Here is a 27,802-nt window from a genome sequence, read left to right as displayed (position 1 = left end):
GGGGTCACAACATGGGGGTTTAAAGCGGTGTATATTGGGGGTTTAACAAACGTGTAGCTGGACTTATGGGGTTTAAAGCTGTGTGTAGTCAGGGTTTAAAAAATGTTTAGCTGGGCTTATGGGGTTTAAAGCTGTGTGTATTCAGGGTTTTTATATGATAAGTAGTGAGGCCTATGGCATCATGGTGGTTTAAAGCTGTGAGTATTGGGGGTTTAACAAGATGGGTATTTGCGCCTATGGCTTGGTGGTTTAAAGCAGTGAGTATGGGGGTTTAAAGCTGTGAGTATTGGGGGTTTAACAAGATGGGTATTTGCACCTATTGCATGGTGGTTTAAAGCAGTGAGTATTGGGGTTTAAAGCTGTCAGTATTGGGGGTTTAACAAGATGGGTATTTACGCCTATGGCATGGGGGTTTAAAGCAGTGAGTATGGGGGTTTAAAGCTGTGAGTATTGGGGGTTTAACATGATGGGTATTTACGCCTATGGCATGGGGGTTTAAAGCAGTGAGTATGGGGGTTCACCATTAAAGGTCACGGTCGCCGTTAAAGAGGGACTGGATGTAGGTAGGGATTGAAATGTGGAGTATTAACAAGCACTCCAAATGAGTAGTGAAGGTACGAATAAGACAAGAAGGCAGAGATTGTATGATACCAATTTCTCGCTTTAATTGTCTGTAAAAGTATAATTTATCAACTGGAGTAAATTCATGTCCTGAACTGACCGCTTCACTGTAAAGAAATTATGCTGAGAGATTATTGTGTGTGTACTAGGTGAAGGTTCGGCCCAAGATACCGGAGCAAGAAAATGACCATCTCCCGGACCACCGGGCGGCAGAGATAGCCTGGCGTGACCACAAACGCCTGCACAAGTCCATAATTGTGGAACTGTTCCAGGTAATACCATCTGTGCCCTTTGGGGGGTGCTTGTGGTTTAGAATGCCTTTTTCTTTGAAGACCCTTGCTTTCCGATATCAATATGTACATGAATATTGCAACTTCTTTGTTGTCCCCCGCCGCAACGAGGAACAGGGGACTATGTATTTAGCGGCATCCGTACGTCTGTACGTACGTCCCGATTCTTGTTAACGCAATATTTCATGAACTGTTGTACCTAATGTTTTCAAATTTAGTGACAGCCTACATTGGGGGGATTACCCACACACCAGTCGATTTGGGTTACATTGACCTTATTTTCAAACTGTTGTTAACGTGATATCTCATGCACTGTTGTATCCAATGTCTTCAAATTTGGTGACAGCTTACGTTAGGGGATTACCCAGACATCAGTTGATATGGGTGATCTTGACCTTATCTTCAAGGTCACCACGACACTTTAACCACTTTTCAAACTTATTTTAACGCGATATCTCATAAACATTGCACCCAATGTTTTCAATTGTGTCGACAGCGTACATTGAGTACTTTTGCAGACACCAGTCATTTCAAGCATCTTGTATGTGACCAAAAAATAAAAAGTAGTAAATATGTTATAGATATTCCATCAGTGGCAAACACTTGTTGAGATTTGAATCTTGGACCATCTGATGCAAGGTATGCAGACCAATTGTATAGCCAGGACTGAAAACAGACAGTATAGTTGTTTCCTTTTTGTTTCACGCCACACTTAGCAATACTCCAGCTATATTCTGGCAGTCTGTAAATAATCATAAATAAAAGCTAGACCAGACAATCCAATGATTGATCTCATGATCTACACAATTTTGATACTGTGACTCACTTAACAAGCCAGGCTACCCAATTCCATTGGTCACTTTTTACAACAAGCAGGGGATGCTGTGGAACAATTCTTTACACAAATCTTTACAGATTTTACACCTGAAATAACTCTATTTCCCCAACTGTAATGATCTATCACAGTATTCGGTGATACATTTATGTAATGCTGCAGTGACCAGTGTTTGCATGTTACTGTACTATTTCATGTTACTCTACTTCTTACAGGGGCAGTTGAAGTCCACTCTTCAGTGTAAACACTGTAGCAAGAAGTCGGTGACGTTTCAGGCTTTCATGTTCCTCTCCCTGCCCCTTCCACAGCAGTCCAGGTGCTCTCTGAAGGTGAGTTATGAGCTTCAAAGTGTCAGACACAGGTTGAGGTGAGCTTCAGTGCCAAGTGCACGTCTACATCTTGAGCTCTTCCACAGCAGTCCAGGTGTTCTCTAAGGGTGAGTATGAGCTTCAAACTGTCAGACACAGGTTGAGGTGAGCTTCAGTGCCAAGTGCACGCCTACATCTTGAGCTCTTCCACAGCAGTCCAGGTGTTCTCTGTGGGAGAGTATGAGCTTCAAACTGTCAGACACAGGTTGAGGTGAGCTTCAGTGCCAAGTGCACGCCTACATCTTCAGCTCTTCCACAGCAGTCCAGGTGTTCTCTAAGGGTGAGTATGAGCTTCAAACTGTCAGACACAGGTTGAGGTGAGCTTCAGTTCCTAGTGCACGTCTACATCTTCAGCTCACCCACAGCAGTCCAGGTGTTCTCTAAGGGTGAGTATGAGCTTCAAAATGTCAGAGACAGGTTGAGATGAGCTTCAGTGCCAAGTGCACGCCTACATCTTCAGCTCTTCCACAGCAGTCCAGGTGCTCTCTGTGGGAGAGTATGAGCTTCAAACTGTCAGACACAGGTTGAGGTGAGCTTCAGTGCCAAGTGCACGCCTACATCTTCAGCTCTTCCACAGCAGTCCAGGTGTTCTCTAAGGGTGAGTATGAGCTTCAAACAGTCAGACACAGGTTGAGGTGAGCTTCAGTGCCTAGTGCACGTCTACATCTTCAGCTCACCCACAGCAGTCCAGGTGTTCTCTAAGGGTGAGTATGAGCTTCAAACAGTCAGACACAGGTTGAGGTGAGCTTCAGTGCCTAGTGCACGTCTACATCTTGAGCTCTTCCACAGCAGTCCAGGTGTTCTCTAAGGGTGAGTATGAGCTTCAAACTGTCAGACACAGGTTGAGGTGAGCTTCAGTGCCAAGTGTACGTCTACATCTTGAGCTCTTCCACAGCAGTCCAGGTGTTCTCTAAGGGTGAGTATGAGCTTCAAAATGTCAGAGACAGGTTGAGATGAGCTTCAGTGCCAAGTGCACGTCTACATCTTCAGCTCTTCCACAGCAGTCCAGGTGTTCTCTAAGGGTGAGTATGAGCTTCAAAATGTCAGAGACAGGTTGAGATGAGCTTCAGTGCCAAGTGCACGTCTACATCTTCAGCTCTTCCACAGCAGTCCAGGTGTTCTCTGTGGGAGAGTATGAGCTTCAAACTGTCAGACACAGGTTGAGGTGAGCTTCAGTGCCTAGTGCACGTCTACATCTTCAGCTCTTCCACAGCAGTCCAGGTGTTCTCTGTGGGAGAGTATGAGCTTCAAACTGTCAGACACAGGTTGAGATGAGCTTCAGTGCCAAGTGCACGCCTACATCTTCAGCTCTTCCACAGCAGTCCAGGTGTTCTCTAAGGGTGAGTATGAGCTTCAAACAGTCAGACACAGGTTGAGGTGAGCTTCAGTGCCTAGTGCACGTCTACATCTTGAGCTCTTCCACAGCAGTCCAGGTGTTCTCTAAGGGTGAGTATGAGCTTCAAAATGTCAGAGACAGGTTGAGATGAGCTTCAGTGCCAAGTGCACGCCTACATCTTCAGCTCTTCCACAGCAGTCCAGGTGCTCTCTGTGGGAGAGTATGAGCTTCAAACTGTCAGACACAGGTTGAGGTGAGCTTCAGTGCCAAGTGCACGCCTACATCTTCAGCTCTTCCACAGCAGTCCAGGTGCTCTCTGTGGGAGAGTATGAGCTTCAAACTGTCAGACACAGGTTGAGGTGAGCTTCAGTGCCAAGTGCACGCCTACATCTTCAGCTCTTCCACAGCAGTCCAGGTGCTCTCTGTGGAAGAGTATGAGCCACTCGCCCACAAAATGACAGACACAGGTTGAGGTACAGTGCCTAGGGCAGGACTCCATGGGGTGTTCTGTAAGGATGAGTATGAAGCACTGACCATCAAAACCTCTGGCACAAGCTGAGGTGCATGTTGTGCAACATGTTCAACTCCTGTTCAACTTAGTGTTGGAAATTGGTTAAAATCTCATAATTGATGATTGGTTCATTACAACCGATCAATCATCGAAAATAATTGGTTAGCGTCATTTATGAATGTGTAAATGCACAAAAAAATAAGGAAAAAAACATGTAGTTCTTTGGGGTTTTTTTTGGCAAAATTTCACATCTTTAAAGGATGACTAGTATGGAGGAACGTAAATTTCTTAGAGTCTTTAAGATAAATTCAATCATGACTTGGAACGAGCTTGTAGTGCTTATCAAATGTAACAGACAAAACCAACCTAGTGAAAAATACTGTTAATGAAAACAAGTGTTCTAGAATTATTTGTGTTTGATTATGAGAAAACATGATCGATTGCTTGGTCGTTTAGTCACTGCGACCAATCTTTGATTATTTCAATTAATCGGACCACCACTAGTTCAACTAACTCACCTTATGCAATGGGTCTTGGTCTGTTACCTGCCCTTCAGTTCGGAACTCTTCTCCCACACTGTTCAACATTAGCCTTGTTGTTTTATCACAATATGACCTATATGAGATAAATCAGCAAGTAATTAATTAATTAATTAATTAATATAATTAATCTGATTTCCTACAGGATTGCATATACAAGTTCCTCAGCCCCGAGATGATGACGGGCAGCTGTAAGTGGAAGTGCCCAAAATGTCGCGTTGAGAGAGATGCCGTCAAAAAAATCGACATCTGGAAACTTCCGCCTATTCTGCTCATCGGTCTCAACAGGTGAGCAGATTATCATTGCCACTGTTTTATTTCATCTATCACAGATTTGTCGTGTCCTCACCGCTTCCATTAGGTCCCAGAGTCCCGATCCACAAAGTGAGTGAGTGAGTTTAGTTTTACGCCAAATTCAGCAATATTCCAGTTATGTGGCAGCGATCTGTATATAATCAAGTCTGGACCAGACAATCCAGTGATCAACAGCATGAGCATCGATCTGCGCAATTGGGAACCGATGACATGTGTCAACCAAGTCAGCGAGCCTGACCATCCGATCCCGTTATTAGTCGCCTCTTACAATAAGCATGGGTGACTGAAGGCCACTTCACGGGTAGTGATGTATGGAGTGATCTGAAGCAGGAGTATATTAGTAATGTACTTGTAGTTCCACGGATCCATTCTCAAGGTGAAGTACCGTGAGAATGTACTTAGCGATCTGAAGCACATGTCACGATGATGTGTGTTAGACTTAATCTTGAAAGTCAAATTCAGTAGCGCTTCTAATGATGTTAGTCACATCTTCATATTTGTGTGAAACTTTTCTGACAGTATGAGGTTGGTGGTACAGCCTAGTGGTTAAAGTGTTCGCTTGTTACGCCAAAGGTCTGTGTGAAGCCCATTTCCCGCCTTGATATTGCTGGAATATTGCTAACAGCTGCGTAAAACCATACTTACACACCCATCAGGTGAAGGAGTAAGTATAAACTCTGAAATGTGTCTGCTCATCACGCAAAAGACCTGGGTTGGATTCCCCGATGTGTGAAGACATTTCTGATGTCCCCTGCTGTGATATTGCTGAAATATCGCTAACAGCGGCGTAAAACCACTCACTCACCCTTACGTATATATCAAAATACAGACGAGCGTTTCATACTCAACGCTTTTAAAATGATGTACTTCAGATTTGTGAGTGACGGGATGTGGACCCAGAAATCGACAAGCTACGTGGACTTCCCGGTGAGCGATATGGACATGAGAGAGCATGTCAGCGACCCCAAGTCCACCACCAGATACAACCTCTATGGCATCTCGGTAAGTACACCCTTTGGCTAGACTGACAAATTCCAGTTACCTTACGCCATTTTGGTAAAGAATTTACATGAGCTCGGTCCTTTGTAGGGGAGATTGGTATCTTAACGGTTAATGTGTCTGCTCATCACGCCAAAGGCCCAGGTTCAATTCCCCACATAGGTACAATGTGTGAAGCCCATTTCTGGTGTCAATAAATGTCATTTTTTCCAAAGTTGAAGAAAAATAAGAAGTTGTTGAAATATGTGACAATGCTCTTAAATTCTCACAAAAACAAACTGACACTGATCGTTTCACCTCAGAAAAAAATGAGACTTTGTAAGCTGACAATTGTCTCTACTTTGGTATCATGACATCATATTTTGTTCAAATGGTTAGATTTTAGTTTTTAGTTATTTATGCGGATGATATTTGAATTCAAATGCTGACAGTAATATTTTAGAACTGTACGTCTTTTTGGATGCTTTTAACTGACTCCATACTTTGCTGTGGCAGTATCTTTTTAGGGAAGGTGAGCTTCTGTACCTGTGTTATTTTCTTGTTTCAGAATCACTACGGGACCATGGAAGGAGGCCACTGTAAGTGACATGAAGGACTTTGTACATAAAGGGAACAATGAAATCTCAGAGTTGGGATAAATATTTCTTATAAGTTACAAAGTCTTTCTGTTGTTAAGCACTGTTCTTCTAGTATTCAGTGCCCTGTTTCAGAAAGCCATCATAGCGCCCTGACTGTGGTAAGTCTATGTTACAGTATAGGAGGTACGACAGTCGTAGCGCTACGATAGCTTTGTGAAACGGGGCCCAGGGCAGCGCCATGTAACTGAATTAGCTGACAGACTGACAGTCACAGTCACTTGCTGATATTTAACCAGTGTTTGCCCTGTTGGAAAGCGGTGGGACCCAGAACCACAAAAAAGTTGTGGGTCCTGATCAGAATTTATAGGACCTATATTTAATATGGCAATAATACTCTTGTTTATTGGGGATGAAAAAGCTGTCAGCTATGAGTACCTGCAGAAAACATAAGTTGTGGGTCTGAGTGGTTTTCAGTCGGCTTCGGGCCTAAGGACAGACGTTAATTTCGAACGCTGTATTTAACAAAAACTAAGTTTTTTGTTTTGTAAATATTTATTTTTAAAATGTTTGCTTATGTATACCACAAGGAGGACTCATCAAAGAATCAGCAACCTCTACAGGTTTGTTCGAATGTTTAGGGTCTTGCAGACAATGAGTGTCCTCTAAAGCGAGGAAAGGTGTAGCGTACTGTTGTTTTGATGATAGAACCAGCAATGTATCAGTGATCATGTAGACAGTTGTCTAAGTGAAATGTCCGATGCCCATAGCTGCTCCTGATACCCTGTAGAACGGTTGGGTAGCCTAGTGGTTAAAGCGTTCACTCGTCACGCTGAAGACTCGGGTTCAATCCCCACATGGGTACAATGTGTGAAGCCCATTTCTGGTGTCCCCCGCCGTGATATTGCTGGGATATTGCTAAAAGCAGTGTAAAACCTCGCCGCTCGCTCGCTCACCCACCCACCCAACCACTCACTCACTCACCACATGCCCTGTAGGTACAATGAATATGTTGGTGCATCAGTTAAGATGCAGTTTATTTTTTTTCTGCATCTCATCACAGCATGTATACAAACAGGACGCACATTGGTTGTCTGTGCAAAACTTGACCCATGAAGTGACCAAACAAACATATTTTTCAAACGGCATTAAACTCACCTCACTCACTCACCCTTCTTTCAGACACAGCCTTCTGTCGAAACCCCTGCACCAAGAAATGGTACAAGTATGATGACCACGAGGTGTATGAAATGTCACGCTCCGATGTCAAGGTAAGTTTTTCAGTTTTGCAGTGTTTTCAAATTTAGTGCATAAGTCCCAAAACTTCCAAAGTTAAATTTAAGCTTACCAGATTTTTAAACGTAGTATTTTTGTTCTTAAAATTCGGCTAAACTTTTCCTACAATCGCCAGCGGCTGAAGGGATGGTGTAAATCCAGCTAGGGCCCATGCAGGAAGCAATTGTGTAAGTCCCCATGGTTCCTAGTATGGTGATCTACCTTCAGTTGTTGGCGATCTATAGCCTGTTTTTTATACTGTATTGTCCTCTATAGTTAAAGTATTTTAGATTTCATTACTAGTTTTAAATATATATCTGTGATAGTCTAGTTGGTTTTACTGTCCTTTGTCGACAGATATTTTAAATTGATTACCTTGTTTTTATCGCTATATGGCTGTAATATTGCCGAAGCGATGTAAATTTTTAACTCACTCACTCAAATTTAGGGTAATGGGGTTAGTGAGGTCTTTGAATCAAGCAACCTCCAACTTGGATGTTTAACATGGAGTTTGCTTGCTATCTTCTAAACACTGCTGGTTAACAGTGGGTTAGGTGTTGGATTATTTTCAAGCCTGATAGGTTGAATGTTGACAACAAACACACACTCATGTTAGGGAAATTGCTTTTGATAAATTTTACTTTAAGTTTGAATTTTAATGGCAGCCAGTATGGTTAAAAAGACAAAAATACAGGAGTCGGAGACATGAGTCAACCACAGTGTATATGTTATCAGGGTTTGTTATCTGTTAAAATCCGTTATCTGTTGTTATGAATCTGTATTCTGTGTTCTCAGTGTTAGCTAAGGCTGGGACGATACACTATGTCACGATACGATACCTATTGCGATATTTTACCTGCGATACGATACGTATCACGATACATACACCTTGAAAGAATGACACAGTATTAAGATTTAAAATGATCAAGGTATTTGTGTAAAACAATAACACTATTGTAATAAGCAATCAAGTAACTCTATCATGCTTGCGTATTTTTCTCTAAATAATTACTTTAACATGTTTAAGAAATTACTGTTTTGAAAAAAGTTGTGTATCGTTTTGTATCGATACACCAGTCAACGATACGATAGCTGTATCAAACTTAAATGTATCGTGATGTATCGGTGCATCGGTGAATCGTCCCATTCCTAGTGTTAGCTGTATTGCCAGAATCACTAATTCAGTCATTTGTTTTGTTTTTGTTGCAGACATCCGCCGCCTTTGTACTGTACTACACGTCCATAGAACTTACAGCACCTATTTTCAGCCCTTCCCAGTAAAGCTTACAGCGTCTAAATACAGCCCTCAGCTGTAGCGCTGACAGCATCTAAATACAGCCCTCAGCTGTAGCGCTGACAGCTTCTAAATACAGCCCTCAGCTGTAGCGCTGACAGCATCTAAATACAGCCCTCAGCTGTAGCGCTGACAGCATCTCAATGACATTTTGTCGTAATCTTGGGTTTCGTTGTAATGAGAAGAAACTAACAATGCAAATTAAATATCTTAGTTAAAATTGACAAGTGAGGGATGGTCAGTTGACGTGGCACACGTGTGATGAGTTAACGACTTATCTGGCCCTTTGTACAGTTCTTGGATGGCTGTATGGATAGGTGGATATATGGATTTGTGGCTGGCTGGATGGATGGATCGATAAGTGGATGGGTGGGTGGGTGAATGGATGGATTGGACGATGGATGGATGGATGGGTGGACATTTATTTAGGTGTAGATATATATTCAGAATCAGACTCCACAATGGTGCAAGGTCTTGTTCTATATCATAGTGAGAACAAACAAATGATTCCGGCCAATTAATGAAAAACTGTCATTTAAAGTTAAAATATTCAAAGCACATTGGAGAACAACCTTTATCCTCAATCCAAAAGGCTAATATTGCCGATTGATGAAAATCGGAGTTATTTATAGAAAACAATTGATCTCAAGATCAATTACTGAAGATTTATAATCTTTAGTCCAGCTACCCGTATGGGTATGAAAGTAGTTTGTTACTGTATTTGAAGCAGTGGATTTCAGCAGAAAAAATACTCTCGATGTGATGCAGTGTTTAAAACTCCCAAAATTTCAAGCCAGGCGGCCGGACTGGTAACTTAAAAAAATTACCAGTCCGGATACAAACTTGCCTGTGCGGTTGTCAACAATAGAAAAACTGATTGCCATTTCCAACTTGCGCAAGCTCCATTTACTGTTTGTAGGCATCGCTGTGAACTACATAGCACTAACAGGCAATGCACCGAGTTTAGGTAAACTGATGGTACATGTGTTATGATTGGTTATCGTAACATGAACTGTACAATCGTATGTAGTTTAACATGATTTTCATAATACCTTAAACACCTCAAACTGACGACAAGAGAACCTGTCTGATATTATGAAATATTTACTCTTAGGGGTAAAAATATCTACCAGACCACAGGACAGGCTACTTTTGAAATAGACTGTTCCGGACAGTCTGGCAGGCGGGAGTTTTAAACGCTGTGTGATGGTTAGTTCCAGTGAGGAATCCAAGGAAGAACTTGCGCTCTCTGAAAATGTGTTGGAAGTAATGGAGTTACTGTAGGTACAATTTCCCAGCTGTAGTTATCTTCATTAAAACATTGTTGTCAGAAGTGACTAATAGGATCAGGTGGTCAAGTTTGCTGACTTCGTTGACACATACATCACATCCCAATTGCGTAGATTGATGCTCATGATGTTGATCACCGGATTATCTGGTCCAGACTCGATTATTCAGTCAGAAAAATTTGGGTGTTTACTATGTTAGCCAGGTGAGGTTTTTATATTTTATCATGAACCAAGAGGAGTCCTTTTAAGCCCTTATTTGTAGATTACTGATGGATTCACAGTAAGTCTTTCATTATCTCAAGTCACAAGTCCTGTATAAGTTACCTCCCTTGTTTGAGACAGGGACAACCCAGTTGTCTTAATGCCACTTGTCTGTACAGTGTTGCCTCCCTTGGATTCACTATCATTCAGGGTTCAAATCCCAAGTAAGGCCTGATGATGTTTCTGGTTTTGTTGGCGGCATATCCATAGCCCTGGTTTCACTGACAGTAAACTGAAGGGCCAGCCTCACTTTGGGCGTTCGTCCCATATCATACCGACTTGCCATGATATAACTGGAATACTGTTCAAATTGATATTAAACCCACTTTCACACAAACCCACTTTCACACACACTGGAAGCTCTTCAAGATGTATGTTACCAATGAAGAATCTCTCCAGAACTCAACATGATTGTGATCCAAAAGGAAGTAACTCTTCAAGATATATGTTTATAGCCATTGTTGTGTAACCAGGTTGATTTTGTAGACTTTTATGGTGTCCATCTTGTCATGCACACTGACATTTGCACACTGTCAGTGGCATTTGTTTGTTATTATTTTGTGCCAATATGAGACATGCGAGTTACGTCATTGTCAAATTGTTGTCACCTGTAACAGGCTTTTCTCATGTTTTTCGGTGTTTCTCATCTGCCTACGCTAGATATCCCAAGTGAAATAACTCAGAATTTTCTTATCTCAAATTTTCTTCACACTGTCAAATGTTTTTAACTGATATGAAAAAAATTTGCAGTCTCATAAAAACAAGTCAGTTTGCATTTTTTCGTCTATATTTGTAAAGATATTGTTTCTGTTAGGGTAGCCTTGTGGTTAAAGCATTCACTCATCATGCCAAAGACCTGGGTTCGATTCCCCACATGGGTACAATGTGTGAATCCCTTTTCGGTGTGCCCTGCCATGATATTGCTAGAATATTGCCAAAAAACGGCATAAAACTAAACTCACTCACCCATCTCTAAAAGTTTAGGGATGTTGGGTATGTTCTGTTAAGGAAGAAAGGGTATACAATTTGATGATGACGTATCCACTGGTGTCAGGATATTTGGGGGTGTTTTCTTGTGATGCTATCAAAACAATGGCCAATACTTTGTGTTATTGAACTTGATTTTATGCATGAGTAATCTGTATATTATGATGGTAGTATTTTGTGCAATGAAATCAATTTAATGTAAATAGTTTCAAGTATTTGTGCATTGTTATATTTATTGGACAAATCCAAAGTGATGTTTTTGTGTTTGATAAACTTAAAATCATGGCTGTGTAGGTATTTGGTTTAACTCTCAAGGTTAGGTAAATCTTGTTTATTGTGGTCCATGCAAACTGCTTTTTGCCAAACATATGATTACCCCAGTGGAACTACCAGATCAGCCAATCAGAAGACTTCTTTCAGATCTATGATAGAGCTTTTCAGCCAATCAAGACTCTCCTCTTTTATGCATCTTTATGTTGTGTATTGTTTCCATGAAGATCAGTTGTGCTGTATGGTTACTTTGGGGAAAGTATAAACACAATGGAACTACTAGATCACCCAATCAGAAGGCTTCAACCAGATCTGTGATAGAGCTTTTCAGCCAATCAAGTCTCTCCTCTTGTATGAATCTTCATGTCGTGTAATGCTTCAAGCAAGATCAGAAGCGCTGTATGGTTTCTTTGGGGAAAATGTATTGTCATTATTGCCTCTGGGAAGATCCAGGTTAGTATTGTCATTCAACATCCCATATCCCATTGGGTGGCTCAGTTGATGTATGTCATAGCATCCCAATTGTATAGATAAGTGCTCATGATGTCAGTCACTGGATTGTCTGGACCAGACTCAAATATTTACAATCTTGAATCACTTCAGTAATGTTCTTTCAGATAAGCAGATTATATAGCTGAAATATTGCTGAGCGTAACATATGTTATATTTGGGATTACACTTTCTTAGTAAAGTACATTTGTTGGGTTGAGTCCGATCCGGGAATTCAAGCCCACACCCTCACAGTCAGGCGCCTAATCGCCAGCACAAAAAGTCAGACGCCTAACACAGAGATGCCAACGTCTACGATTTTATCGTAGTCACTACGAATGTTAGCCTCAAACTACGCCATTGCGATTGCATAAGAAAAACTACGAAATTTGAAGAAAAAATTCATTAAAATTCGGATATATAGACAAAAACATATATGTTCGTCGATTAAATACATTTTTGGACTTCACTTACCTTCCATTCATCAAATTTAATGACATATTTGAACTGGAATCATTGCAAGTTACAAACGTAAGTTTAGCAAAATTGTCTATATATCAGAAATCTGAAACTGATTTCAATTTGCGATTTGACCCACTTATTGTTTACCGGCGGAAAATGACGATCCTATGGGAATGATTTAACCACGTGACTGTTCCTTCCGTTCGATTATACGAAACCGGTATGTGAAATTAGAGCTTCATTCTTGATTTTAAGTATTTAGAGGACTACTAATTTTATGGTCTACTGATTTTGATCCTTGACACTACTACTTGCAACACTTTGGGGTTGGCATCTCTGCTAACCCGTTCAGCCACCGCGACTTCCAGAAAACGGATGTCGGACGACTGGTAGTCTAGACCATAGTCTTTGTGTACGCCTCTGAGAAGTGTAAACGGCTCCCACGGCACATTGTTTACATTTAACCCCAATCTAAATGGCATTGTGTATTCACATTGCTGAGTGGGTTAAAGTACAAGGTGAGGTGATATGGGGTTTAACGTCGTGCTTGAGAATATTTCGCTCATATGTCGACGTGCATGCGTGTGTATGTGTATGTGTGGCTGCTTGTACTAGCCCAGACTTAAGCTGGTTTTATAGTGCTAGCCCACTGAGATACCTTGCCGCAGTGAAGCATGAATACCCCACTCAGACGCATTATACTGACTCCGAGCCGACCAGTCCTTGTTGTACCCATTAATGCCGAGCGCCAGGCAGGGACCAACAAGTACCATATTTAACGTCTTTTGGTATGACGCGGTCTGGGATCGAACCCGCGACCTTCCGTTCTCCGGGCGGACGCTCTAACCACTACACCACGGAGGCGGTCGGTTAAAGTACAAACAATGATGTACCTTGGACCTTACGGAATTAAATGTACTGCTCTGTCACTGTACGGGGTTATTCCCATCATGCTTAGAGTGTAGAGTTTGTTACTATTGTAAATAAACATATGCTGTGAGCTCATGGCCTGTAGGGCGGTGGGGTAGCTTAGTGGTTAAAGCGTTCGCTCGTCACGCTGAAGACCCGGGTTCGAATCCCCACATGGGTACAATGTGTGAAGCCCATTTCTGGTGTCCCCCGCCGTGATGTTGCTGGAATATTGCTAAAAGCGGCGTAAAACCAAACTCAGTCAGTCAGTCAGTCAGTCATGGCCTGTACAGTAATAGCTTAATTCAGCATAGCAGAAAACTTGCCCTTGTAATAACTTCTACATCTGTCTGTATGTACACGTGTCTATTCAAGACGATTGTAAATAAATATTTCAAAGCATGGTTGTTAGTTTTGCATGCCTGGATATTCTGGACTCAAATCCCGCGATTCTGATTTCGCTAGTCCTATTACCAGCAAGACGCCCGGGTTAGAATTGCTCTTCGGCAACCTTTGCTTGTCCTAAGAGGCGACTAACGGAATCGGGTGGTCAGGCTCGCTGGCTTGGTTGACACATGACGTATCTTAGTTGCGTAGGTCGATACCCATTCTACTGATCACTGGATTATTTGGTCCAGACACGACGCGATTCCTTGGATCTTGATTATATACAAACCGCCGCCATATGCCTGAAAAATTGCTGAGTGTAGCGTTAAACAAAGAACAGCAAGACGCTTTATCCCTGAGAGTTAATGGGCAAGTTATGGAATTAACCTTTTTGTCTTGCATTTTTTCTGTATAAAAAGTGTTTGTCAATTAGTCTTTTATCATCCAAAACTGTTCCACAGGAGATATTGCTTGTGTGAGATTTTTTATTACCCACGTGGTCAACGTATGAGTAGTTGCATACTGATCTCGTACGTCACACGAGTGTCCAATCTCCTACCCAGAGTTCCATGCGGCCAGCCAGCATAGTACCTCTGCCACATCCCAGATAGATGTGACGATTTGTCACATCTTGCACCATCCATTCAATATAATGTACAGATTTCTGAACTCTTTTATTTTTGACGAGCCTAAACATCTAATTAAACATCTTTGATAGAATGGTTTAGTTTCACTGAGAAAATATCCTAAAACATGTAACACTATTTCGATTTGCGTAGCGATCCTTTGTTTACATAGGTTGTACGGCGCCACTAGCTGTCATCGAAGCCGACAGAGAGCAAACGATGCAACCAGTTTGATATCTAAATATGTACTGTCATAAATGTTACTGTCGCAATTGTGGCAAAATATATATGTAACAATGTAAAACATTGTAAAGAGCGCGCCGAAAAGCTTGCGTAAGACCAGTCTCTTCTTCTCATGAATATGCGCGTTTGTTTACAAACGAGAAAAGTCCGGTCACGTGATATGCAAATTAGCCTGTGGCAGTGATGTTATGCTAAGTCATCACTGCGCCGGAGTGTGACGAGTGCCGTATCGCGTTGACCTGTGTCGACTTGACCTGAGATTCTAACGATTTGATTGGATAACCGATGACCTCTCAGTCAGGTAACGTTGTGACGGAACTACTTTTTCATTCATAACAAGCCCGTTTCACAAAGCCCTCTTACCGGTACGACCTCGTAAAGCAGGTCGTAGACCACCTCTTACTTTTTTACCCTGTTTCACAAAGACCTCGTATATTTACACTGTGCCGTAAACAGCCCGAAACTTAGGACCCCGACTGACCTGTCGTAAATGCTTTAGGAGGTCGTAAACACTCCAAAGATGGCGTGAACGATTATGGCGCTGTAAGTGATTAAAACGCGCTAACAAAGAAGACCTGAGAAATTTGGAGACAGGTCGAACGTGCTCGACACGACAAGTTAGAGCCCCAACTGAACAAACCTACAAGGCGTTCACATGCTATTCCGACCTCCCTGCAAGTGTTGTGTACACAGAGGTATTTGGCAAAAGGGGTTTTGCTCAGTGAAATCGGGGATCTCAATGGAGTATCCCGAGTTAGTGTGTCAAGAATACTCCGCGACACCGCTATTGCTCTGGCCGTGTATCTGGACTTGATTAAAAAACCCTGGGTGCCACAGGGACATATGTCCTTCCTCTTCACCCCTCAATTTGAAGTCCAATAAAATTCTTTAATATGTCACGCACACAAATATACTTCAAAGTTTTGTATTCTGCGGGAAATTCCCTGTTTCTTGATACCATCCACTAAAATCTCAGACAAAGCTAAAGTGCTTAAAGAACCTTTCAAAATAGGCTTCATCGTAAATGTCGCCATTTTATACACAATACGAAATCACGATTCACAGCATTATTTGCTGTACAGTGTAGACAGTATGTTTTCAAATGTGAAAATCGGATAATTACTGGGAGTACTGAATTTCAAAAATAACATATTAATGATCACTGAAATCAGTTTTTCATGATATCACTAATGATAATCTGAAACGCTGCCGATGAACCTAGAATCGGTTTGGATGTTTTCGAAAATATATTTACACGAACGCCGAAGTGCGCTTTCCACCATATTGGATAGTGTTTACAAAATCACGTCTCGCAAAGGCCGGTATTGAGTATATTTCATAGTCAGCTGCGACAAATGCATCACTGAATTGATTCCCATACATTTTAAAATCAAATCACAGTTGGTCTTTGTTACCAAAACCGCTGTGCTCGGAAGACTGCGCTACTGTAGTTTGAAATGTTACATATGGACAATAATCGACATCCCAAATCATGTTATGAAATGTTAAAGCTGCAAGACGATAGTGGCAGCTGCAACTGGGTTACGCATGCACGTCTACTTTTATTCCGAACTGGATTTTCTTACGTTTGCATTACACAGGAATGTGGGAATATAGAAACGTTTATAAGTGATTATTATTTTGTGCCAATATGAGACATGCGAGTTACGTCATTGACAAATTGTTGTCACCTGTAAAAGGCGTTTCTCATGTTTTTGGGTGTTTCTCATCTGACTACGCTAGATATCCCAAGTGAAATAACTCAGAATTTTCTTATCTCAAATTTTCTTGACACTGTCAAAGATTTTTTAACTGATATGAAAAAAATTTGCAGTCTCATAAAACAAGTCAGTTTGCATTTTTTCGTCTACATTTATAAAGATATTGTTTCTGTTAGGGTAGCCTTGTGGTTAAAGCATTCACTCCTCATGCCAAAGACCCGGGTTCGATTCCTCACATGGGTACAATGTGTGAATCCCTTTTCGGTGTGCCCTGCCATGATATTGCTAGAATATTGCCCAAAACGGCATAAAACTAAACTCACTCATCCATCTCTAAAAGTTTAGGGATGTTGGGTATGTTCTGTTAAGGAAGAAAGGGTATACAATTTGATGATGACGTATCCACTGGTGTCAGGATATTTGGGGGTGTTTTTTGTGATACTATCAAAACAATGGCCAATACTTTGTGTTATTGAACTTGATTTAATGCATGAGTAATCTGTATATTATGATGGTAGTATTTTGTGCAATGAAATCAATTTAATGTAAATAGTTTCAAGTATTTGTGCATTGTTATATTTATTGGACTAATCCAAAGTGATGTTTTTGTGTTTGATAAACTTAAAATCATGGCTGTGTAGGTATTTTGTATTTGTTTTAACTCTCAAGGTTAGGTAAATCTTGTTTATTGTGGTCCATGCAAACTGCTTTTTGCCAAACATATGATTACCCCAGTGGAACTACCAGATCAGCCAATCAGAAGACTTCTTTCAGATCTGTGATAGAGCTTTTCAGCCAATCAAGACTCTCCTCTTTTATGCATCTTTATGTTGTGTATTGTTTCCATGAAGATCAGTTGTGCTGTATGGTTACTTTGGGGAAAGTATAAACACAATGGAACTACTAGATCACCCAATCAGAAGGCTTCAACCAGATCTGTGATAGAGCTTTTCAGCCAATCAAGTCTCTCCTCTTGTATGAATCTTCATGTCGTGTAATGCTTCAAGCAAGATCAGAAGGGCTGTATCAGTTACTTTGGGGGAAATGTATTGTCATTATTGCCCCTGGGAAGATCCAGGTTAGTATCGTCATTCAGCATCCCATATCCGATTGGGTGGCTCAGTTGATGTATGTCATAGCATCCCAGTTGTATAGATCAGCGCTCATGATGTCAGTCACTAGGTTGTCTGGACCAGACTCAAATATTTACAATCTTGTATCACTTCAATAATGTTCTTTCAGATAAGCAGATTATATAGCTGAAATATTGCTGAGCTTAACATGTGTTATATTTGGAATTACACTTTCTTAGTAAAGAACATTTGTTGGGTTGAGTCCCCTCCGGAATTTAAACCCACACCCTCACAGTCAGGCACCTAATCGCCAGCACAAAAAGTCAGACGCCTAACCCAGAGATGCCAACGTCTACGATTTTATCGTAGTCGCTACAAATTTTAGCCTCAAACTACGCCAGTACGATTGCATTAGAAATACTACGAAATTTGAAGAAAATATTCATTAAAATTCGGATATATAGACAAAAACATATATGTTCGTCGATTAAATACATTTTCGGACTTCACTTACCTTCCATTCATCCAATTTTATGACATATTTTAACTGGAATCATTGCAAGTTACAAACGTAAATTTAGTAAAAATGTCTATATATCAGAAATCTGAAACTGATTTCAATTTGCGATTTGACCCACTTATTGTTTACCAGCGGAAACTGACGATCCTATCGGAATGATTTAACCATGTGACCGTTCCTTCCATTCGATTATACGAATTAGAGCTTCATTCTTGATTTTCAGTATTTAGAGGACTACTAATTTTATGGTCAAATTATTGATTTTGATCCATGACACTACTACTTGCAACACTTTGGGGTTGGCATCTCTGCTAACCCATTCAGCCACCGCGACTTCCAGAAAACGGATATCGGACGACTGGTAGTCTAGACCATAGTCTTTGTGTACCCCTCTGAGAAATGTAAACGGCTCCCATGGCACATTGTTTACATGAAACCCCAATCTAAATGGCATTGTGTATTCACATTGCTGAGTGGGTTAAGTACAAGGTGAGGTGATATGGGGTTTAACGTCGTGCTTGAGAATATTTCGCTCATATGATGACGTGCATGTGTGTGTATGTGTATGTGTGGCTGCTTGTACTAGCCCAGACTTAAGCTGGTCTTATAGTGCTAGCCCACTGAGATACCATGCCGCAGTGAAGCATGAATACCCCACTCAGACACATTATACTTACTCATAGCCGACCAGTCCTTGTTGTACCATTAATGCCGAGCGCCAGGCAGGGACCAACAAGTACCATATTTAATGTCTTTTGGTATGACGCGGTCGGGGATCGAACCTGCAACCTTCCGCTCTCCAGGCGGACGCTCTAACCACTACACCACGGAGGCGGTCGGTTAAAGTACAAACACAATGATGTACCTTGGACCTTACAGAATTAAATGTACTGCTCTGTCACTGTACGGGGTTATTCCCATCATGCTTAGAGTGTAGAGTTTGTTACTATTGTACATAAACCTAAGCTGTCAGTTCATGGCCTGTAGGGCAGTGGGGTAGCTTAGTGGTAAAAGCGTTCGCTCGTCACGCTGAAGACCCGGGTTCGAATCCCTACATGGGTACAATGTGTGAAGCCCATTTATGGTGTCCTCTGCCGTGATGTTTCTCGAATATTACTAAAAGCGGCGTAAAACCAAACTCAGTCAAACAGTCATGGCATGTACAGTAATAGCTTAATTCAGCATAGCAGAAAACTTGCCCTTGTAATAACTTCTACATCTGTCTGTATGTACACGTGTCTATTCAAGACGATTGTAAATAAATATTTCAAAGCATGGTTGTTATTTTTTGCATGCCTGGATATTCTGGACTCAAATCCCACGATTCTGATTTCGCTAGTGCTATTACCAGCAAGATGCCCGGGTTAGAATTGATCTTCGGCAACCTATGCTTTTAAGAGGCAACTAACGGAATAGGGTGGTCAGGCTTGCTGACACAATTGACACATGATGTATCTTAGTTGCGTAGATCGATACCCATTCTATTGATCACTGGATTATTTGGTCCAGACACGACGCGATTCCTTGGATCTTGATTATTTACAAACGGCCGCCATATGCCTGAAATATTGCTGAGTGTAGCGTTAAACAAAGAACAGCAAGACGCAAAGTAGTATATACAATAGCGGTACGAGATCAATTCCAAAAAAAGACTCGAAAATAAAGCTTTTGTCAGGCCCTTATCTCTCTCTACGCTAGTGTGTATACCACTGTTTGAACCCCCAGTTAATTTCCTGGTCACTATGACCGCGAACCCCCATTTCCTGATCACGTGATGCTATTGTGATTGCCCTTTGTTGTGTTGACCTTGACGAAACAGTTTAATGTGAATCGCCTATGAGCTGGTTGCAGGATACTATTGGGATTACTCGACAAGGTAAGTGTTAAATATTTTGCTTGGGGGCCGTCTGGTATGACCAATAATTCCTCTCCGACGAAACCTCTTTCTGGCCCATCTTTCAAGTAGTACAAGTTCGGCTCGTCGGCTTTGATGTCCACTTTATCTTATTGTAAGTTTTGACTGACCATGTCGGGTCGGTGGCTCGTTTCAGAGTGTCCCCTTCATGTTCTCCCGGCTGGTAGAGGTACCTCACGAGGACCCGGTCAGGTATCTGTTTCTCCATCCCACGCGATGGTGCAGCCGGTTCGGCCGTCACTGATTTCAGTTTGATAGCGTCAGCCGGTTTCTTGCCGGTGAAAAAGTGGTTTCGTTATTGATAGCCGACACCACTTGAGGTAGCTGCGCTACCCATTCCGTCGATCGTCTCCCCAGGTTGGCCATCTCTCTCGTATACTGATACCCGAATAAGCGCTTGGCCAAAGTCCTATTGAATCTCTCGACTATGGCTTGACTGCGATGAGCCCCGGCCGTGTCACGCCTGGCCTGGACGCTGTGCTTAGTTAGTAGTTGTGACACGGCACCCATGAACTCCCTTCCGGGATCGACTTGCAGTTCCATGGATCATGTCAGCAGGCTGCGATCGATGCCCACATTGTCCGTGAAAAGACCAAACTCAGTCAGGCTGACGAGTCTCTGAAAGCCACCATCGAGGAACGAATAAGCAATTTGGAAGAGGAAAGGTCGACCTGGCTGGAAGCAGCATCCTCCTCCCGAGAACAGCTTCGATTCCAGATCAGCCGCGTACGGGAAACCATCGATCGAGTCCTCTACCAGGACATACCGCTAGCTGACAGGATCCGAATCCTCTTCCGAGAGCAAGGGATCACCATCGCCAGCATTCTGACGGCATTGGGCTTCATCATATCAACCCTGGTCGTATCGCTGACGGGTGGAGGTGGTGGAGGTACACCAACACCCCCAAGTGGTGGCGACGCCAGAGACTGGGTGAGAAGACACCTGAAATCCCTCGGAGAGGCCCAGGCTAAACACGCGGGTAAGGCTGCGGAAGCCCTGCACAGCATCCTGGGTAGCATCGTCTCGTGGTTGCTGAGCACGCTAGCTAAAACTGTCACGTGGCTCGGACAAAACCTGTGGGAAGCCATCATTGCCGTGGCCGGGCTGGTGTACGTCTCGGCTAAGGAGATTTTAACAAAATGAGGCCGATTGCGACCCCAGCAATGACTAGCGTGGTTTTACTATCGATATGTTCCTTGTTCTCAGCCATTTCATGTAATGGAAGTGGCTGTGGCTGTGTGGGCCGAACCCTGGGCTCCAGGTGTGGTACAACTATACACGTATATGTTCGAATTGAGTCGTTCAATCTGGTGACACCGGCACGAGTAAACCCTTTCGAGGTGTCCAGCATGAATATTTTCCAATCGTCCGCGGTGGGCTGCTCCACTTTCTGGACGGTGAAAGCAACACCACCTTTAAAGTTTATACGGTCATCTCGCCATTCATTACTCGACAAAGCAAAGTCCTGGTGTAGTACATCTCGTTTCAGTAAATCATCACTGACTTCTTTCACGGGTCGCCCCCCATCGTATAGAATACCCAACCCGTGGTTCGGCCCCAGCAAATGCCAATCTGTCTTCGGGTCTCGTTCGAATTCACTGCAAACGCGTTCGTAGGCCAGTCTATCGTATGGGTTGTTTACTGCGTCCCATGCTTTGTCCTGTGGGAGCGGAGCGCTGATCTCTTTGAGGATACGCCTGACCTGGTAGTATACGTGAAATGTGAACACAGACTGACTCAGCGGTCCCTGCCGAGTATCGATGCTACACCAGACGGCGAAGTTGAGTTGATTCTGCCAGAATTGCATTGGGTTGTTTAACCAGGCGTGGACTGCCTTGACGTTCGTCACCGAAGCCTATAAGTGCCGAACACATCAATGAAATGGGCTCCAAAGTGCAACCCGGCCACGTCGACCACGATCTTCATGTTCGTGAAGTCTATGTCCATCTTAGGGTAAAACACTCCCGGGGTGTACATTTTAAAAGTATTATATATATATATATATATATATATATATATATATATATATATATATACTCTAATATGTACGTGACACTTCCAGGGATAACGAGCGGTGAGGCCGTTCAGCTGCTACATGTGATCAATAACACGTCGGGTCACCTCGAAGTCGCACTCTGCGATATCACCTACCTGCCGCGGTGGACCAACATCAACGATTCCAACAACAAGCTGTTCGTCAGTGGCGTCCGCAATCACATAACTGACGGCCACTACAGTGTGTGCTCCCTAAGCAATGAAGTCTTCGAGCCCGTGGGAGCCGAACTCAAGATTAACGACTCAAACGGCACGGTCGTGTTAACCAACAACAGAGTAAAGGCCTTGAGGCTCGGCTGACCATTGGTGAGGACACTCGGGCTCTCAGTCAGGTAACGTTGTGACGGAACTACTTTTTCATTCATAACAAGCCCGTTTCACAAAGCCCTCTTACCGGTACGACCTCGTAAAGCAGGTCGTAGACCACCTCTTACTTTTTTACCCTGTTTCACAAAGACCCCGTATATTTACACTGTTCCGTAAACAGCCCAAAACTTAGGACCCCGATTGACCTGTCGTAAATGCTTTAGGAGGTCGTCAACACACCAAAGATGGCGTGAACGATTATGGCACTGTAAGTGATTAAAACGCGCTAACAAAGAAGACCTAAGAAATTTTGAGACAGGTCGAACGTGCTCGACACTCATGTTGTTTGCTAACTGTGCAGAAAGTTAGAGACTCAACTGAACAAACCTACAAGGCGTTCACATGCTATTCCGACCTCCCTGCAAGTGTTGTGTACACAGTGGTATTTGGCAAAAGGGGTTTTCCTCAGTGAAATCGGGGATCTCCATTGAGTATCCCGAGCTAGTGTGTCAAGAATACTCCGCGACACCGCTAGTGCTCTGGCCGTGTATCTGGACTTGATTAAAAAAACCTGGGTGCCACAGGGACATATGTCCTTCCTCTTCAACCCTCACTTTGAAGTCCATTAAAATTCTTTAATATGTCATGCACACAAATATACTTCAAAGTTTTGTATTCTGCGGGAAATTCCCTGTTTCTTGATACCATCCACTAAAATCTCAGACAAAGCTAAAGTGCTTAAATAACCTTTCAAAATAGGCTTCATCGTAAATGTCGCCATTTTATACACAATACGAACTCACGATTCACAGCATTATTTGCTGTACAGTGTAGACAGTATGTTTTCAAATGTGAAAATCGGATAATTACTGGGAGTAGTGATTTTCAAAAATAACATATTATTGATCATTGAAATCAGTTTTTCATGATATCACTAATGATACTCTGAAACGCTGCCGATGGACATAGAATCGGTTTGGATGTTTTCGAAAATATATTTACACGAACGCCGAAGTGCGCTTTCCACCATATTGGATAGTGTTTACAAAATCTCGTCTTGCAAAGGCCGGTATTGAGTATATTTCATAGTCAGCTGCGACAAATGCATCACTGAATTCCCATACATTTTAAAATCAAATCACAGTTGGTCTTTGTTACCAATACCAACTGCGCTACTGTAGTTTGAAATGTAAACAAAGAAAAATTCCGATTAATACTGCGTAGCAGCCGGCTATTCATTGCTTGCGATGGCTCAATACCTTTAGAATATGTATGGAAAGAGTATCGATCATAGCAAGAAAGAGGAAATTAAAAATAGATACAATGCAATGATTTGATACTTCATAATAACTTGTCAAAGTTTCCGTGCAGCGTGACGCCATTACAGACGCAAAATCACGCAGAATGACAACGGTATAATTATCAGCATTTCTGGCTTCTTCTCTTACTTACAAAGAAAACTGATAACAATACACAGATAGTCAGAGTCACTCTGATTACTTACATTTCATATTTATGTACAAACGATCCCTGAATCAAGGGAATAAGAGTCCTAGCAAAATCCTGTGTACCCTTGTCAGCGGAGCCGCCATTTTGTAAGAAATCGGTCATCGGTTGTGATGTCACACGTCAACATTGTGGTAGTACTACATATTAGGCAATATCTTTGAGGTGAAGGTCGGATGAAAAAAAAAGTAAACACAATCGTCCTATCCTTCTGATTACACTTTCAGTACTATGTATATTTTGCGTATCATTCAGATATTATTTTTTTTATGAAACCAATTTCAGTACCTACATTTAGCCTTGTTCAATATCATATCATACGTGGATATAGGGTATACGTTTATATTCCTTGAGAGTTTTTGATGGTTTGAATAAAATGTACAAAAGAAATTGACACATTTAGAGTATCACACCATATTTTAAACCTTTACACAAGTGTTAGTAGATCAAGCGTAGCCATAACTGCAACATTGACTTTAGGTCCTATAGTGTGCAATATTCAATACATTGGGACTAATATTGCAGTTTCATATGAACAAGTTAATGGACAGCGACTTAATTCAAACCTTGTAAGTAAAACTGATAATATTAATGGAAATGATTTACACATTTTATCTTGTAATTTTCAATGGAAAATCCAAACTAATTCATTTATTGATATTTTTTTACGATAAGATAACCTGTACATTGAATTAAAAACATAACATTTGTATTGTTATTCAAACTGTTTTTCTATTTTGAAATACTTTGGGAATAAAAAGATAAGCAGGTGCTCGCTTTATGCGTTGCTATGCAACCAAGTACCTCTTATACAATGTACGACATGGATTTAGGACCGCGTCGTACGACTTGGATATGACGTCGGTTTGTGAAACGGTCGTAAAGGAGGTCGGAAGAGGGTCGTAAACAAGGTCGTAGGGTCTACGACCTCCTAAATTTAGGAGGCTTTTGTAAAACGCGGGCCAGGGTGCTACGGAGTAGTTTATGTAGGAGGCTGTACGAGGCGATGACAACTGACATGCATCGTGACGTCGGTTACCAAGGGCGCAGACGAGCAAGGCGTAGTGACGTCATTACAGTGTGACGTCATGCAAAAAGTGTACTACAGAACAATAGAGATTACTAAACGAGTGTCTGTCAGATACCATTTATCTTACAACGAGTTGTTTCAAAACGTATTTAACGAACGAAAGCGAGTTAAATACGTTTTGAAACAACGAGTTGTAAGATAAATGGTATCTGACAGACACGAGTACAGTAATCTGTTTCTTACACACCATAAAATCGTATCATTTTATGGTCGAATAGATTCAAATTTCATGTTTTCCTATCGTAGGTGCGCAATAACACACAACACAACGTTTATGAATGAGTGACGTCACTTGGCTTCCTAATCACTACTCATCCCCATGGTGACCCTCCACAAAAAGGTTTCTGCCACCTCTTCGCTTCATCAAGGCAATGGTGATAATGATAACTAGATAAGATCACTGAAAATTAATTAAACCCTCTAAAACGATGATGTTACCATGCAAATGTGGATGATTTTAATTCTTGCAAGCGTAAAATATTTGAGCGTGTGACGTCATCGTTATCGCTTGGTGGTTGTCGTCATCATCGGAAGATTGTTTTGGATATCTCTGCACATTGGGGATCTGTACTTGTGTACCAGTTTACGTTCAATGTTCTACCATCGACCGGAACCAAAAGTTTTGAGTGTGTGTAATTAGGTGTACCCCGTGTGCTTGAATGTGACATTGCTGAGGTTACGTTCACTATCACACCCTTCTCGTTTTACCGAGCCAGAAACTGCCACTTGGAATGTAATGGAATTTACGGAGTTGTCAGTATGAAATGAGAGTTGATTACATCCTGTAAGTTATCAAGACATAAACTTTTCATTATCATGCGTCGGAGGAATATCTTGAGCAATGACTTATGTGTAGATCAACCGTTCCTGTACATGTTCGATTGAACAGAAAGGACGTGTGCCGCCATTTGCACTCATGAAGCCTTGCAAAACGTACCATGTTGTACATTGTTTCAACGAGTGTGTTTTGGTTCAGATTGTCATGAGTGAATTTGATAACATTGGAATCACATAGTATCTCGGAGCTGGAAGTGGGTCTCCATCATGTGTATCAGTGAAAAATGTCATCTTCATCAATGCATTAAAGAAACAACAAGGCAAATTGATCTCTCGACAGGCACTGACTTTATCGTGTCAGGTATTTTTGCAAGACGACACATGACACTTGTCGCATCTCTCCAGTAAAAGTACCAGTGTTGTACATTTTGAATATTCGAAGGGAATCACGGGCTTTATCTCTAACGGTGATTTTCACATAATTGTTTACACAGGTATCACAGATTGTTGGAGCCATTTTGAATTCATGACTAGAAATCAAAAGTTTTAATAAAAGGAATTAGAAAATAATAAATTTGTGTTATATTTATTCTACTTGTGACTCATTGTATAAATACCTGTTTATGTTGCAATCGCGAAAATAACAGGTAGGTGTAAAGGGGTATTTTTTGCACGAGTAACAGGTTTCTGTTCGATTGAAGCACGAGTAACTTATCAATGAATTTTAATCAGGAAAGTAGTCCGTCATACCCTGACCCTAGGTCATCACCATGGAGTAGCCAATCACGGGATGAGAAATCGATCTCACACATATGTGTGATACCAGTTTTCTCACATGGATTTCTCACCCACGGGTGTGTAAGAAACATTCTTCTGCAACCTCTGTATGAAACCGGTTCCGGTTTGAAACCCAAAAATAACAAAAGTACGCTATTTTGTCAATTTAAAGCATGTAAGACGTGGGTAATAAATAAAATACCACACTCGGTCTCATAACAAACTCATGACCTTCCTATGGTTTCTGAACTCGCTTTCGCTCGGTCAGAAGCCATAGGAAGGACATTCGTTTCGTATAATTCGTATGTTATGAGACCTCGTGTAGTATTCTCTATTATTACCCACGTGGTCAACGTATGGGTAGTTGCATACTATTCTCGTACGTCACACGAGTGTCGTATCGCGTTGACCTGTGTCGTAACGACTTGACCTGAGATTCTAACGATTTGATTGGATAACCGATGACCTCTCGATTAGGTCACATTCTGACGTAACTATTTTTTCATTCAATACAAACACGTGAATTCATTCATTCTACAACTTAAATGCATTGTGGGAATGTAAACATTGCGAACGTTGCCGTGTCGCTGTTTAATTGTGAGTCGAACTGAGACATTATATCCGTCGAAAAACAAAAACCCAATGATTCCACCAGTGATGTTAGCCGAATGAAGCAACTGCAAACCAAGAAACGGGGTGCTACGGAGTAGTTTACTGTAGGAGGCTGTAGGAGGCGATGACAACTGACATGCATCGTGGCGTCGGTTACCAAGGCAGTGACGTCATTACAGTGTGACGTCATGCAAATATTGTAATACAGTATAAAACTCTTGCAACCTCTTTATGAAACCGGTTTCGGTTTGAAACCATAAAAATAACAAAAATACGCTATTTTGTCAATTTAATGCATGTAAGACGTGGTTAATAAATAAAATGCCACACTCGGTCTCATTACATACGAATTATACGAAACTCGTGACCTTCCTATGTTATCTGACCTCGCTTTCGCTCGGTCAGATACCAAAGGAAGGACACTCGTTTCGTATAATTCGTATGTAATGAGACCTCGTGTAGTATTCTCTATTGACAGTAGATTTTGTACGATGCTATGACGTCGAGAACTTGATGACGTCACAATGCTATGACATCACTGCACTGCAAGCCAAATATGGCAGGACCGT

At 41.8% G+C, this 27,802-nt stretch overlaps 1 protein-coding gene across 1 annotated transcript in view; it reads left to right on the top strand.

Annotated features, from left to right (window-relative positions):
* Window positions 1–8,945, top strand: part of LOC124254200 (ubiquitin carboxyl-terminal hydrolase 8-like) — a 47,334-nt gene extending 38,389 nt beyond the window's left edge. Inside the window, exons 19-25 of the mRNA XM_046688086.1 lie at window positions 771–893; window positions 1,962–2,075; window positions 4,646–4,788; window positions 5,688–5,817; window positions 6,362–6,392; window positions 7,572–7,660; window positions 8,874–8,945. Of these exons, the coding sequence (XP_046544042.1) occupies window positions 771–893; window positions 1,962–2,075; window positions 4,646–4,788; window positions 5,688–5,817; window positions 6,362–6,392; window positions 7,572–7,660; window positions 8,874–8,945 (702 nt within the window). The remainder of the gene's footprint in view (window positions 1–770; window positions 894–1,961; window positions 2,076–4,645; window positions 4,789–5,687; window positions 5,818–6,361; window positions 6,393–7,571; window positions 7,661–8,873) is intronic.
* Window positions 8,946–27,802: the final 18,857 nt, after the last annotated feature.

Source organism: Haliotis rubra, unplaced genomic scaffold (assembly GCF_003918875.1).
Source record: "Haliotis rubra isolate DU_JTF1 unplaced genomic scaffold, ASM391887v1 Scf568, whole genome shotgun sequence".
Taxonomy (NCBI): Eukaryota; Metazoa; Mollusca; class Gastropoda; order Lepetellida; family Haliotidae; genus Haliotis; species Haliotis rubra.
The sequence above is the reverse complement of the archived record's forward strand: the minus strand, read 5'-3'. Positions and strand labels throughout refer to the sequence as shown.